Raw genomic sequence first — 12,500 nt, forward strand, 5'->3', positions numbered from 1 at the left:
CCCCCAACACACTCACTACTTAAATGACGTCATAGCTTTAGTCACACCTTTGCGTTTGTTCCTCTGCAGCGTGATCTTGTACCAAACTCCTGTGTTGTACTTCCTGTTGGACGTCAGGATCAAAACGCCTGAACCGAGGTCAAAGGTTAGACAGACACGCCCCTCCACCAGCTCAATGGACAGGAAGTCTCTCTGCAGGAGAAACGAAGGAGGTCATGTCTATGCTTCTTTTCACAATAAGAGCTTCAATGTAAACCTTGAGTGTGTGGTACCGTGTTGTTAGAAGCCAGGTAGAGCAGCAACCCGCCCGGCGACAGAGTTTTAAACTGAAACACGATCGACGTGGACGTCGAACGCAGAGATTTCTGGACCAATGAGAATCCAGATCCATCAAAGTGGAAGGAGGTCTCCTCTGTCTGAGGACTGAGAGAGAGAGAGAGAGTTGTGTTGATCATACATGTGTTGTGTTGATCATACATGTGTTGCAGGTGTGTCCTCTGGGCTTTACCTGCTGAAGCAGCCTCCACATGTTCCTTCTCTGCTGTCGTAGTTCCACAGTCCGATATTCCTCTCGTTGAGCAGAGCTTCGCCAAAACAGCCCTGGAAGCTCGATGACCTCAGCGCTGCGGGGCTCTGACATCACACATACACAATTACCACATGTTCATCTCCACACACATGTTCACACACACGATTAGTTCCACACACTGGTTACCTGAGAGTGAGCGCCCAGGCCTCCGATGTGAATCACTGTGTTTCTGTCGATGTTTAAAACTCGGGACGGTCCCACCGATCGACCTTTCACCGCGGGCACCAGAGACACCTCCGAGTCCAGCTGGTGGACGGACAGAGACACCTGCGCCCCGAACCTGAGGACGTGACATCACATATGACCAAATCATCACTAACCAGTCCGGAGGAGGAGTTTAACTAACTGTTATAACCAAGTTATTCATTCATCTGCTTTTTCAGACACATGATCACTGATGATTGTGATGCTTGGTGATCATGTGATCAGTGTGTTGGCGTGAAGTTACCGTGTAGCGTTGATTCTGGTCCACCTGTTGTTGGTTATGTCGAGTCCAGGAAACTCCAGTTTGTTAGTTCCTGACCCCAAATCCCACAACAGAGAAACCTTCCCAGCATGCATCTCTACAGCGAGGTAGTCCACCTGAGCACACAAGGACGTTCACAAATGGTAAGTTTACATGGTCCAGTTAAAAAACTGAGATCAAATAATGAAAGTTACCTGTTATGATGATAAGACTTTTGTGTGTTTGTGTGTGTGTGTGTGTGTGTGTGTGTCAGTGTTATTACTGTGGTGCTGCCGCCCAGGTAGAAGAGCAGGTTGTCTTTACTCGTCGTCTTCAGGATCAGACTCAGAGTGTTGAAGTTGCTGGAGTCAATCTGAGGTTTGTAGGATCGAACACAGTCTCTGTCCGCCTGCACCGCCACCTTGATCTGATGACATCATCAAAACGTTTGGTGTCAGTTTGAGTGAAAGGTGAGGAAGTCGTGAGGATCTTCATGGTTTGATCAGAGCACGTGTCTGTGGTCATGTACCGAAGCAGCCTGTCGACGAGCCTGATCGATCAGCTCCCTGATGTCCGAAAGGTTCCGGCTCAGGCTTTCTCCCAGAATGCTCAGTGGCTTTATGCGCTCCATCAGATGCTCCGTACGATGCTCCGCCTCCTCAAGCTTACGCTGCGCATCATTGGCTGAACACAGAGAAAATGGGAGAAGCCAGTATTACGAGAGGGTTATTTTGTAAATTCAACTGATAAGACTTTGTTGACGTACCAGCGGTGTCTGTGTGCGCCACCAGCTGGTTGGTCTCTGTCACTGCTTTGACTGTGTTCTCCACCACAGAAGAAGAATCCTGCAGCTGATCTTTGAGTCTCTCCAGCTGCTGCAGTGCCACCTGCAGGCCAGAGTGTGCTGCTGCAGTCCGAAGCTGAGCCTGCTGCAGTGACACAGATGAACCTGGTGGAAGAAACAAAACTATCAACAATCAACACATCATCCTGTCGTATTGAACAAGGCATCGCCTGAAGCTACTGACCGTTAGAGAGACTCTGCAGCTCTCTGATTGGCTGACGGAGTAGGAGGCTGGAGTTACGGACATTGTCTCTGACAAGTCCCAGTCTGCTGGTTAGCATGGAGACCTTCAGCTGTAGGTCTGGAAGAGAGATGTGCGTTAGTCTTAATGTGTACACATGTAAACACACAGGTAAACACTCAGATAAACACTCAGGTAAACACACAGGTAAACACACAGGTAAACACTCAGATAAACACTCAGGTAAACACACAGGTAAACACACAGGTAAACACTCAGATAAACACTCAGGTAAACACACAGGTAAACACACAGGTAAACACTCAGATAAACACTCAGGTAAACACACAGGTAAACACTCAGATAAACACTCAGGTAAACACACAGGTAAACACACAGGTAAACACTCAGATAAACACTCAGGTAAACACACCTTCAGCTGTCTCATTGATTCGTCGACTTTCTTGTAAAACAGCGGAGCTGATGTTCTGATTGGCTCTGACGTCCTTGGACAACGGCGGCTCTGATTGGTCGGTCTGTAACAGAAATCAGACGTGTGTCAAAATGCTGCTCGTTGTTATTCTGAATGAACAGATTAGTCTTGATGGACCGTGATGTCATCGTGAGTGTTTCTTGTCTTTAGTACCATATTGAGAGCGTGGGAGGCGGAGTCATAGGCAACCGATGCCACCTGCTGGGCGGACTCAACCCGCTCTATGATGTCACTATCCATCTGGACCAATTGGGTTCCATTCTGGGAACTGTTACACACTGACAACAGAGAGCTGGAACAGAGAGGTTTATTTTAAAGTTAATGTCAGAAACACACATACACACAGACACACTCACACACACACACACACACACACACACACACACACAGTTACCTGTACAGGGAGTGGGCGTGGCTTTGTAGTTGATGGGCGTGGTTCTCTGCACGGTAAACATTCTCCAGAGCATCTGTCATCTTAAGTCCAACTACCAAACTGTCCACCTGCTCCCTCAACAGGGGGCGCCACTGATCCAGCTGACCGGCCAACACCTCCACCTGCTGGACAGGTGAGTTAGTGTTTGTTATGTGATTGTTGTTGTTACTGTTGTTGTTACTGTTGTTGATTTACTCCATATAAAGTGTTTGTCTCACTGTGGTTGTGTTTGTTAAGTCATTTATCAAACTGATGCTGTCGTCCAACATCAGCTGATTCTCCTCCATCACTCCCTCGACAGAGAGACACTCGTCTGTCAGATGCTTATAGACAGACTGAGAGAGAGAGAGAGAGAGAGAGAGAGAGAGAGAGAGAGAGAGAGACAGAGAGAGAGAGATAGAGAGAGACAGAAAGACAGACAGACAGAAAGAGAGACAGAGAGACAGTTAATCAGCAGGCAATAGCAACAATTTGTGTGTGTCTGTGTGTGTGTGTGTGTGTGTGTACCTGGTATTGGGGCAGCAGAGTGTGTGTGTTGTTCAGCAGATTGTGTGTTTCTGTGTTTCGTTGTGTAGCACTGTTTAAGTGCATGTGTGCGTTTTGCAGCGTTTCCCTGGCATCAGTGAGGGAGTTGGAGAGGAGGTGGAGCCTGTTGTCCATCTGCCCCCTGCTGGACAGGAAGTCCACCTGCAGCGAGTCAGCGAGAGACTCTGATAGGCTGCAGAGAGAGAGAAGCACATCAGAACAAAATTAATTTGAAACTTCAGGATAAAGATGAAACATGTTCCACAATCATATTGAAGTTTTTATCAAACGCACCTGAGCTCCTGATGAGCTGTGGCGTTGGCCGCCTGTAGATTGACGGCTCTCATGTTTTCCAACATGAATTCTAACTCCTCCAAATGTTGTGTCTGATTGGCTGATTCAGGCTCCTCCTCTGTGGTCTGGTTCAGATGCTCCGCCTCCCTCAGTAGCACTGTACCAATCAGATGTCAGAGTAGTTTCACATCATCATGTCTACCTGTTGTCTATGTCTCTGTTATGTTGGAGGGTTCTTTTACCCTGAATACTGTCTTGAAGGCTGCTGATACTCTGCAGCAGCAGTGCACCCTGGGAGAGGCTGTTGTTGATAGACAGGTCCACCTCCGTCATGTGGTGAGACAGATGTGTGACCTGATTGAAGAAGAGACCAGAGATAGGACCTTTCTTCATCAATAAACAATATAATATCATCTTTATTAAATAACAATCATAATAACGTAAGCAATATGCATAAATAACCCTCCACAGGTTAGTAAGGTAGTAAACGTAAGCTGGCCTGTTACCTGCGGTAGCAGCGCTCTGAGGTCAGAGGTCACATGACCCAACTCGTCTTTGACTCTGGACATGTGAACACCGACGGAACTTTTCTCCGATAAAATCACCTGAACAAACCAGAAGCTTGTTACATGACATCACCAGGCTGCGTGCTGCTGCTAGCTGAGCTCTGATTGGTTGTTTATGTCTGTACCTGCATGTCTCTGGTCTGGTTCTCTAGCACCACCAGCTGGCGGTATGGTGCAAAGGTAACACCGCTCACGTTGACAGACAGGAAGTGGACGTGCAGTTGGTCCAGGTCAGTCAGCAGAACGCCGGTGCACTCATCGTCACATGCTGGAGTTTAAACAACACTTTGTTCACCTCTGACAACAAGCAACTAGCAACGTGTGTGTGTGTGTGTGTGTGTGTGTTAATACTCACAAACACACTCTCCTCCCTGCAGGATGTGTCTCTCGTCACACTGGTCACATGATTGACCTTTGACCCCAGGATTACACTCACACTGTCCTGTCTGTGCGCCGCACAATGAGTGGGCGGAGCCCCACCTGCTGCATGTGCACTGAGAACACCTCCCTCCTTGTGATGAGGGGTTACCGTAGTAACCAACAGAACACCTGCAGGATGACAGCGTGATGTCACAGCGTGATGTCAGAGCGTGATGTCACAGCCTGATGTCACAGCGTGATGTCAGAGCGTGATGTCACAGCGTGATGTCACAGCGTGATGTCACAGCCTGATGTCACAGCATGATGTCAGAGCGTGATGTCACAGCGTGATGTCACAGCCTGATGTCACAGCCTGATGTCAGAGCGTGATGTCAGAGCGTGATGTCACAGCCTGATGTCACAGCGTGATGTCAGAGCGTGATGTCAGAGCGTGATGTCAGAGCGTGATGTCACAGCCTGATGTCACAGCGTGATGTCACAGCCTGATGTCACAGCGTGATGTCACAGCCTGATGTCACAGCGTGATGTCACAGCCTGATGTCACAGCGTGATGTCACAGCGTGATGTCACAGCGTGATGTCACAGCCTGATGGATTTACTCACCTCTCACAGTATCTCCCCTCATGCCCCGTGTGACAGGCGCTGCAGCGATAGTCCCCGGCCGCTCCGTGTGACTCACAAGTCGGACTGAAACTACACAACACAGCTCAGATTAGTGACATAACATAAAGTTAGTCCCATCAATCAATAATCAGTGTGTAGTGTTACCTGTTGTCCCGTAGGGGGCAGGCACAGAGTGAACAGTCACTGATTGACCCACTGACATTCCCATAATACCCTGGGGCACACCGCTCACAGCTTCGCCCGCTGGTGTGTCGCTCGCAGTCCTGAAAAAGTTAACAAGGGTTAGGACGTGTTGTCGTGCGTTAGTGTATGTTAGAGTGTGTAAGCCTTTGTTGACACGTGTTATAGCGTAAGTTAACAAGTGTTGGGATGTCGTTGTCTGTCAAAATGAGTTGGATTCTGTTAATGTTGGTTAGCATGTGTTATAATTTGTTATTGTGTTTTAGCTTTTGCTGACATGTTTTAACATATGTTTGGATGTGTTGTCATTTGTAAGCATCTGTGGACGTCTGTTAGCGTTTGTTGACGTGTGTTGTAATGTGTTGTTGTGTGTTAGCATGTGCTTTCGCGTGCTGTGCTGTATTAGCGTGTTTTGTTGGGTGTAAGCGTGTTACCTGACACTCTCCAGTCTCCGTGTCACAGCTCTCACTGTGGTTGTTGCAGCGACATCGAACACACGGACGAACAAACATCAACTTCTGACTCTGACGTGACAACTCCGACTGAGGCTGACGGAAATAACCTGCTGCACACTCCTGCAGACAGACAGGTCAGAGAAGAGAGAGAGACAGGTCAGAGCGAGGGACATGTCAGATAGAGAGACAGGTCAGAGGAGAGAGAGAGACAGGTCAGAGAAGAGAGAGAGACAGGTCAGAACGAGGGGCATGTCAGAGAAGAGAGAGAGACAGGTCAGAGGAGAGAGACAGACAGGTCAGAGAAGAGAGAGAGACAGGTCAGAGCGAGGGACATGTCAGATAGAGAGACAGGTCAGAGGAGAGAGAGAGACAGGTCAGAGAAGAGAGAGAGACAGGTCAGAACGAGGGACATGTCAGAGAAGAGAGAGAGACAGGTCAGAGGAGAGAGAGAGACAGGTCAGATCGAGGGACATGTCAGAGAGAGAGACAGACAGGTCAGGACGAGGGACAGGTCAGAGAAGAGAGAGAGACAGTTCAGAGAAGAGAGAGAGAGACAGGTCAGAATGAGGGACAGGTCAGAGAAGAGAGAGAGACAGGTCAGAGAAGAGAGAGAGACAGGTCAGGACGAGGGACATGTCAGAGAGAGAGACAGACAGGTCAGAGAAGAGAGAGAGACAGGTCAGAGAGAGAGACAGGTCAGAGAGAGAGACAGGTCAGAGGAGAGAGAGAGACAGGTCAGATCGAGGGACATGTCAGAGAGAGAGACAGACAGGTCAGGACGAGGGACAGGTCAGAGAAGAGAGAGAGACAGTTCAGAGAAGAGAGAGAGAGACAGGTCAGAATGAGGGACAGGTCAGAGAAGAGAGAGAGACAGGTCAGAGAAGAGAGAGAGACAGGTCAGGACGAGGGACATGTCAGAGAGAGAGACAGACAGGTCAGAGAAGAGAGAGAGACAGGTCAGAGAGAGAGACAGGTCAGAGAAGAGAGAGAGACAGGTCAGATCGAGGGACATGTCAGAGAGGGAGACAGACAGGTCAGGACGAGGGACAGGTCAGAGAAGAGAGAGAGACAGTTCAGAGAAGAGAGAGAGAGACAGGTCAGAATGAGGGACAGGTCAGAGAAGAGAGAGAGACAGGTCAGAGAAGAGAGAGAGACAGGTCAGGACGAGGGACATGTCAGAGAGAGAGACAGACAGGTCAGAGAAGAGAGAGAGACAGGTCAGAGAGAGAGACAGGTCAGAGAAGAGAGAGAGACAGGTCAGATCGAGGGACATGTCAGAGAAGAGAGACAGACAGGTCAGGACGAGGGACAGGTCAGAGAAGAGAGAGAGACAGTTCAGAGAAGAGAGAGAGAGACAGGTCAGAATGAGGGACAGGTCAGAGAAGAGAGAGAGACAGGTCAGAGAAGTGAGAGAGACAGGTCAGAGAGAGAGACAGGTCAGAGAAGAGAGACAGACAGGTCAGAGAAGAGAGAGAGACAGGTCAGAGAAGAGAGAGAGACAGGTCAGGACGAGGGACATGTCAGAGAGAGAGACAGGTCAGGACGAGGGACAGGTCAGAGCAGAGAGAGAGACAGGTCAGACAGACAGGTCCTGATCAGCTGCCTCAGCTCACATGGTTTCATTGGTCGTTACCTGACAGGACAGTCCCATGTATCCAGGTGGACAAATGCAGGACTCGATGAGTCTGGCCACACCCCCCGTGACCTCTGACCCTTCCTCTGACTCCACCTCTCTCGCTGTCTCCATGGTGATGTTAGAGATCCTGACAACATGAACAGGAAATGACAAAGAAACATGGCGACCAATCACCTCAAGCTAAGAGTCTGAACGAGAAACTGACCAATGAAGTGAAGCACATATATATAATGTATATAAGTGTATCTGTGTGCTGTGCATGTGTAGAAGTACCTGCTCTGCTGAAGCCTGGTCCCATAGGACGCTTTGATGATGACGTACTGGACGTGACTGAGGACGGACATGAAGTCAGAGTGACTCACCGCCTTCTCTGAGACCGAGTTAAAGTACTTCCATTTGTGCTGTAACACACAAACACACACACACACAAACACTTTATGATACACTGTCGCAGGTAAGATTATATATGGTACTCTCTCCCCTTCATTTCCCAGGATGCCTTGCAGCTGTACCTCTGTCATCCTGATGTCATGCTGAGTGGTGACGCCATTGCTAGGGGCAACCATGTCGGTGTAAATGACAAGCTTCCTCAGAGTCCCGCCCCTCATCAGAACCTGAGGCTCCTGATTGGACAGTCCCATACCCTCTTCAGCATAGAAGGTGATGATGTAAGACAACAGTCCGCCGTACGACATCAGCTACACAAAACACCACGTCATAGAGGGACAGGTTAGAGACAGACAGGTGTCCCCCACCTCTCACCCAATCACAGCTGGATATGGTTTAAGGAGGACTGGTATATATTTATATATAATTATGTATATCACTTGCACAGCCATTGTAACTTCTAAAGGTTAAAGGTCAGTACCTTGGTGCCTTCGAACTGGGCGGGCAGTCTCCAGTAGAGGGGGCCAGTGAGTCTGCTGACGTTAAGATGCCGGGTGTCAAGGAGCATGTCGCCGCCGCCCTGCTGGTAAACTCCAGATACCACACCCTGCAGGTTCGACTGACTGACCAATGACAAGAGAGCGGGAGAGTGATCCAGGGTGATCTGAGAGAGAGAGAGAGAGAGGGGTTAATATGTGTGTATTATACAGGGTGTCTATAAACTACATGTACAGTGTGTGTCTATATGGTATATATTAATAGATCTATAGATCTACTCTGGATGTACTCACGGGGGTTCTGCTCAGGCCTCCCTTCTCTTCACACACTCGACTCAGACCGGAACAGAAACACTTCGAGCAGCCGTCTGGATTCATGGTCGACAAACCGAACCAACCGGACACGCACTCCTCACAGCGCCGCCCCGACACGCCCACCTGCACACGCACATACGTGTTCACTGATGGTTAACTGATGACGTGTAGTTTGCCTCAGCTGCCACTAGGGATCACTGAACACACTTTACCTTGCACAAACACTCTCCAGTTTGTCGACAGTCGCACACTCCGAGCGTCGTGTTACACAACGTCTCTTCTGTTCCCGACAAGTCACAGCCACACGCCGCGCACACCGGGAAGCCATGGTGACCAGGTGCACACTGCTCACATGACCTACCAGAGAACCCCCCCCTGCACGGACACTGACCGCTCATGACATCACACTGAGGGGCGGAGCTTCCTGCTGTGCTGCAACTGCATGGCTGAGGAGAAAGAGAGGTTAGTGTCACACCTGAGTGTGTGAGGGTGTGTTTGAGTGTGTGTTTGAGTGTGTGTTTGTGTGAGTGTGTGTGAGTGTGTGTGTGTGTGTGTGTGTGAGTGCGAGTGTGAGTTTGAGCATGTGAATGTGAGCGTGAGTATGTGTGTGTCTGTGTGTGTGTGTGTGTGTGTGAGTGCGAGTGTGAGTTTGAGCATGTGAATGTGAGCGTGAGTATGTGTGTGTCTGTGTGTGTGTGAGTGTGTGTGAGTGTGTGTGTACCTTGCAGCCGGTGGTGAGGTCGTGACCCCAGTGACCTGTCTCACACCTGTCACATGTGTCTCCCTCTGTGTGAATGGGGCAGATGCACTCTCCGTTGTCAGGGTTACAGTTCCCACCGGTGTGATCACAGGTGCATGCTGGTTAACAAATAGAACACACAGCCAATCAGAGATGAGCATCAACAAATGATCAGCTGACCATGGTTTGATGTCTGTCTATATACCAGTGCACCCGTGGCCGTTGAAACCATAGTATCCCCGATGGCAGCAGTCACATGTGTGTCCGGCGACGCCCTCCACACACCGGCACTGGCCGGCCTCGTCACATGCCTCAGAGAGAGATCCAGATTGGCTGCAGTTACAAGCCCTGCAGCCCCGCCCACTCTGCAGCCCGAAGAACCCAGACTGAAAACAAAAACGTATATCAGCCCACATGTGAATGTGTGTCTGTGTGTGTCTGTGTGTGTGTCAATGTACGTGTGCGTGTCTGTGTGTGTCTCACCTGACAACGGTCACAGGTTTGTCCAGTCACTTTTTCTCTGCATGTACATTGACCTGTTGTGACATCACAAACACTGGAGAGGGCGCCACTGACACAGCCACACTCTGAGAGAGAGAGAGAGAATGAGGGAGAGAGGAAGGGGGGAGAGAGAGAGAGAGAGAGAGACCAACTGTAAGTCAGACAGGAGACCCCTCCCACACAACAGAAGCCACGCCCTCCCTCCACAGTTCCCATGAGTCTGTGGTCTGAGCGGACAAAACTTGAAACGTATTTTTTCTTTATCTTTAAAAAACTGAACAGGACTTTAAAAAACGTGTAAATTAAACTTCCTGGATTTATTATCAACATCTTTAAGAAAATATTATGAATGTTTGTCTAAATATTGATCTGGTTGTTGTTCACTGATTATTTGATGATTGACCGATGACCAATCAGCTTCAAAAGTTACGATACATTCCTCAACAAGTTTGGTGAAAATACACACACACACACACACACAGACACACACACAGACACAGACACAGACACACACACACACACACACACACACAGACACACAGAACCAAAGAGGTTAGAGGTTGGATCTAATCTGGATTTGAAAAGATCAACATTCCTGCTGTTACACTCACAAGACTAATGTGTGTGAGTGTGTGTGAGTGTGAGTGTGTGTGTGTGTGTGTGTGTGTGTGTGTGTGTGTCTGAGTGTGTGTTGTATGTGAGTGTGTGAGTGTGAGTGTGTGTGTGTGAGTGTGAATGTGAGTGAGTGTGTGTGTGTGTGTGTGTGTGTGTGTGTGTGTGTGTGAGTGTGTGTGTGTGCGAGTGTGAATGTGTGTGTGTGTGTGTGTGTGTGTCAGTGTCTCACCCCGACAGTCTTTGGCGTGCACGGCGTCTCCATAGTAACCAGTCTGACAGACCTCACAGTGTCTGCCAGTCGTGTTACCGCGGCAACGCAGACATTCCCCGGTGATGATGTCACAGTGTCCCGTCTCGCTGACGTCCACGTTTCCGTTACAGTCACAGCGAACACAGGCCCCGCCCACCATCTGCGGGTTACCATAGTAACCACTGGCACACCTGGAGACACAACCGCAGGTGTTACAGTCGCTCCACAAGCACGGCCTCTGACCTCTGACCTCTGACCTCTGACCTCTGACTCGTCAGAAGGTTGTTTATTGGACTCGTAGCTAACCCTAACCCTGTCCCTCAGAAACAGTACGACACAAAAACCATGACCCCTGACCCCTGACCCGTCGACCTCACCTCTCACAGTTTGACCCCGTGTATCCTTCCTGACACTGGTCACATGACACCTGACCTGACGACTCCAACATGCAGGTGGGACTGAAACTGACTCACACAAACACACAAACACACACATTTAAATAATTAACAATATTAATAAAATATTTACACTCACACACAGTAAAATGTCTGTACCTAATAAAGTTTTAGTTTGAATCGGGTGTGAAGACTCACCTGTTGGACGGTTCCGTCAGAGGACATGGACACAACCGACAGTCACTGGCTGTCCCCTCTGCAGGGTCGCCATAGAAACCAGGGAGACACTGATCACAGTGAGGACCTGTGGTGTTGTGAGTACAACCCTGAGAGACAGACAGGTCCAAATGAGACAGGTCAGAGAGACAGGTCAGAGTGAGACAGGTCAGAGAGACAGGTCAGAGTGAGACCAGAGTGAGACAGGTCAGAGAGACAGGTCAGAGTGAGACAGGTCAGAGTGAGACAGGTCAGAGAGACAGGTTGGAATGAGACAGGTCAGAGAGACAGGTCAGAGTGAGACAGGTCAGAGAGACAGGTCAGAGTGAGACCAGAGTGAGACAGGTCAGAGAGACAGGTCAGAGAGACAGGTCAGAGTGAGACAGGTCAGAGTGAGACAGGTCAGAGAGACAGGTTGGAATGAGACAGGTCAGAGAGACAGGTCAGAGTGAGACAGACCAGAGTGAGACAGGTCAGAGAGACAGGTCAGAGAGAGACAGGTCAGAGTGAGACAGGTCAGAGTGAGACAGGTCAGAGAGACAGGTTGGAATGAGACAGGTCAGAGAGACAGGTCAGATTGAGACAGGTCAGAGAGACAGGTCAAAGAGACGGGTCACAATGAGAAAGGTCAGAGTGAGACAGGTCAGAGAGACAGGTCAGAGAGAGACAGGTCAGTGTGAGACAGGTCAGTGTGAGACAGGTCAGAGAGACAGGTAAAAATGAGACAGGTCAGAGAGACAGGTCAGAGTGAGACAGGTCAGAGAGACAGGTCAGAGAGAGACAGGTCAGAGAGACAGGTAAAAATGAGACAGGTCAGAGAGACAGGTCAGAGTGAGACAGGTCAGAGAGACAGGTAAAAATGAGACAGGTCAGAGAGACAGGTCAGAGAGACAGGTACAAATGAGACAGGTCAGAGAGACAGGTCAGAGTGAGACAGGT

The 12,500-nt window shown here is 49.4% G+C and overlaps 1 protein-coding gene across 1 annotated transcript in view; it reads right to left on the reverse strand.

Moving 5' to 3' along the window:
• Nucleotides 1-12,500, reverse strand: part of lama1 (laminin, alpha 1) — a 30,019-nt gene that overhangs the window by 5,795 nt on the left and 11,724 nt on the right. The window contains exons 18-51 of the mRNA XM_062380117.1: nucleotides 11,544-11,671; nucleotides 11,328-11,414; nucleotides 10,930-11,141; nucleotides 10,068-10,171; nucleotides 9,790-9,970; nucleotides 9,567-9,703; nucleotides 9,058-9,291; nucleotides 8,825-8,968; nucleotides 8,515-8,697; nucleotides 8,159-8,344; nucleotides 7,920-8,047; nucleotides 7,644-7,773; nucleotides 5,990-6,130; nucleotides 5,520-5,638; nucleotides 5,355-5,444; nucleotides 4,726-4,919; nucleotides 4,496-4,638; nucleotides 4,311-4,409; nucleotides 4,047-4,158; nucleotides 3,805-3,961; nucleotides 3,493-3,703; nucleotides 3,204-3,320; nucleotides 2,947-3,110; nucleotides 2,706-2,844; nucleotides 2,493-2,595; nucleotides 2,063-2,179; nucleotides 1,801-1,983; nucleotides 1,564-1,718; nucleotides 1,318-1,461; nucleotides 1,038-1,171; nucleotides 716-869; nucleotides 509-633; nucleotides 273-423; nucleotides 48-192 (exon numbers count right to left, since the gene is read on the reverse strand). Coding sequence (XP_062236101.1) covers nucleotides 48-192; nucleotides 273-423; nucleotides 509-633; nucleotides 716-869; nucleotides 1,038-1,171; nucleotides 1,318-1,461; nucleotides 1,564-1,718; nucleotides 1,801-1,983; nucleotides 2,063-2,179; nucleotides 2,493-2,595; nucleotides 2,706-2,844; nucleotides 2,947-3,110; nucleotides 3,204-3,320; nucleotides 3,493-3,703; nucleotides 3,805-3,961; nucleotides 4,047-4,158; nucleotides 4,311-4,409; nucleotides 4,496-4,638; nucleotides 4,726-4,919; nucleotides 5,355-5,444; nucleotides 5,520-5,638; nucleotides 5,990-6,130; nucleotides 7,644-7,773; nucleotides 7,920-8,047; nucleotides 8,159-8,344; nucleotides 8,515-8,697; nucleotides 8,825-8,968; nucleotides 9,058-9,291; nucleotides 9,567-9,703; nucleotides 9,790-9,970; nucleotides 10,068-10,171; nucleotides 10,930-11,141; nucleotides 11,328-11,414; nucleotides 11,544-11,671 — 4,951 coding nt within the window. The remainder of the gene's footprint in view (nucleotides 1-47; nucleotides 193-272; nucleotides 424-508; nucleotides 634-715; nucleotides 870-1,037; nucleotides 1,172-1,317; nucleotides 1,462-1,563; nucleotides 1,719-1,800; nucleotides 1,984-2,062; nucleotides 2,180-2,492; nucleotides 2,596-2,705; nucleotides 2,845-2,946; nucleotides 3,111-3,203; nucleotides 3,321-3,492; nucleotides 3,704-3,804; nucleotides 3,962-4,046; nucleotides 4,159-4,310; nucleotides 4,410-4,495; nucleotides 4,639-4,725; nucleotides 4,920-5,354; nucleotides 5,445-5,519; nucleotides 5,639-5,989; nucleotides 6,131-7,643; nucleotides 7,774-7,919; nucleotides 8,048-8,158; nucleotides 8,345-8,514; nucleotides 8,698-8,824; nucleotides 8,969-9,057; nucleotides 9,292-9,566; nucleotides 9,704-9,789; nucleotides 9,971-10,067; nucleotides 10,172-10,929; nucleotides 11,142-11,327; nucleotides 11,415-11,543; nucleotides 11,672-12,500) is intronic.

This window comes from Platichthys flesus, chromosome 21 (assembly GCF_949316205.1).
Source record: "Platichthys flesus chromosome 21, fPlaFle2.1, whole genome shotgun sequence".
In the NCBI taxonomy this organism is placed as follows: domain Eukaryota; kingdom Metazoa; phylum Chordata; class Actinopteri; order Pleuronectiformes; family Pleuronectidae; genus Platichthys; species Platichthys flesus.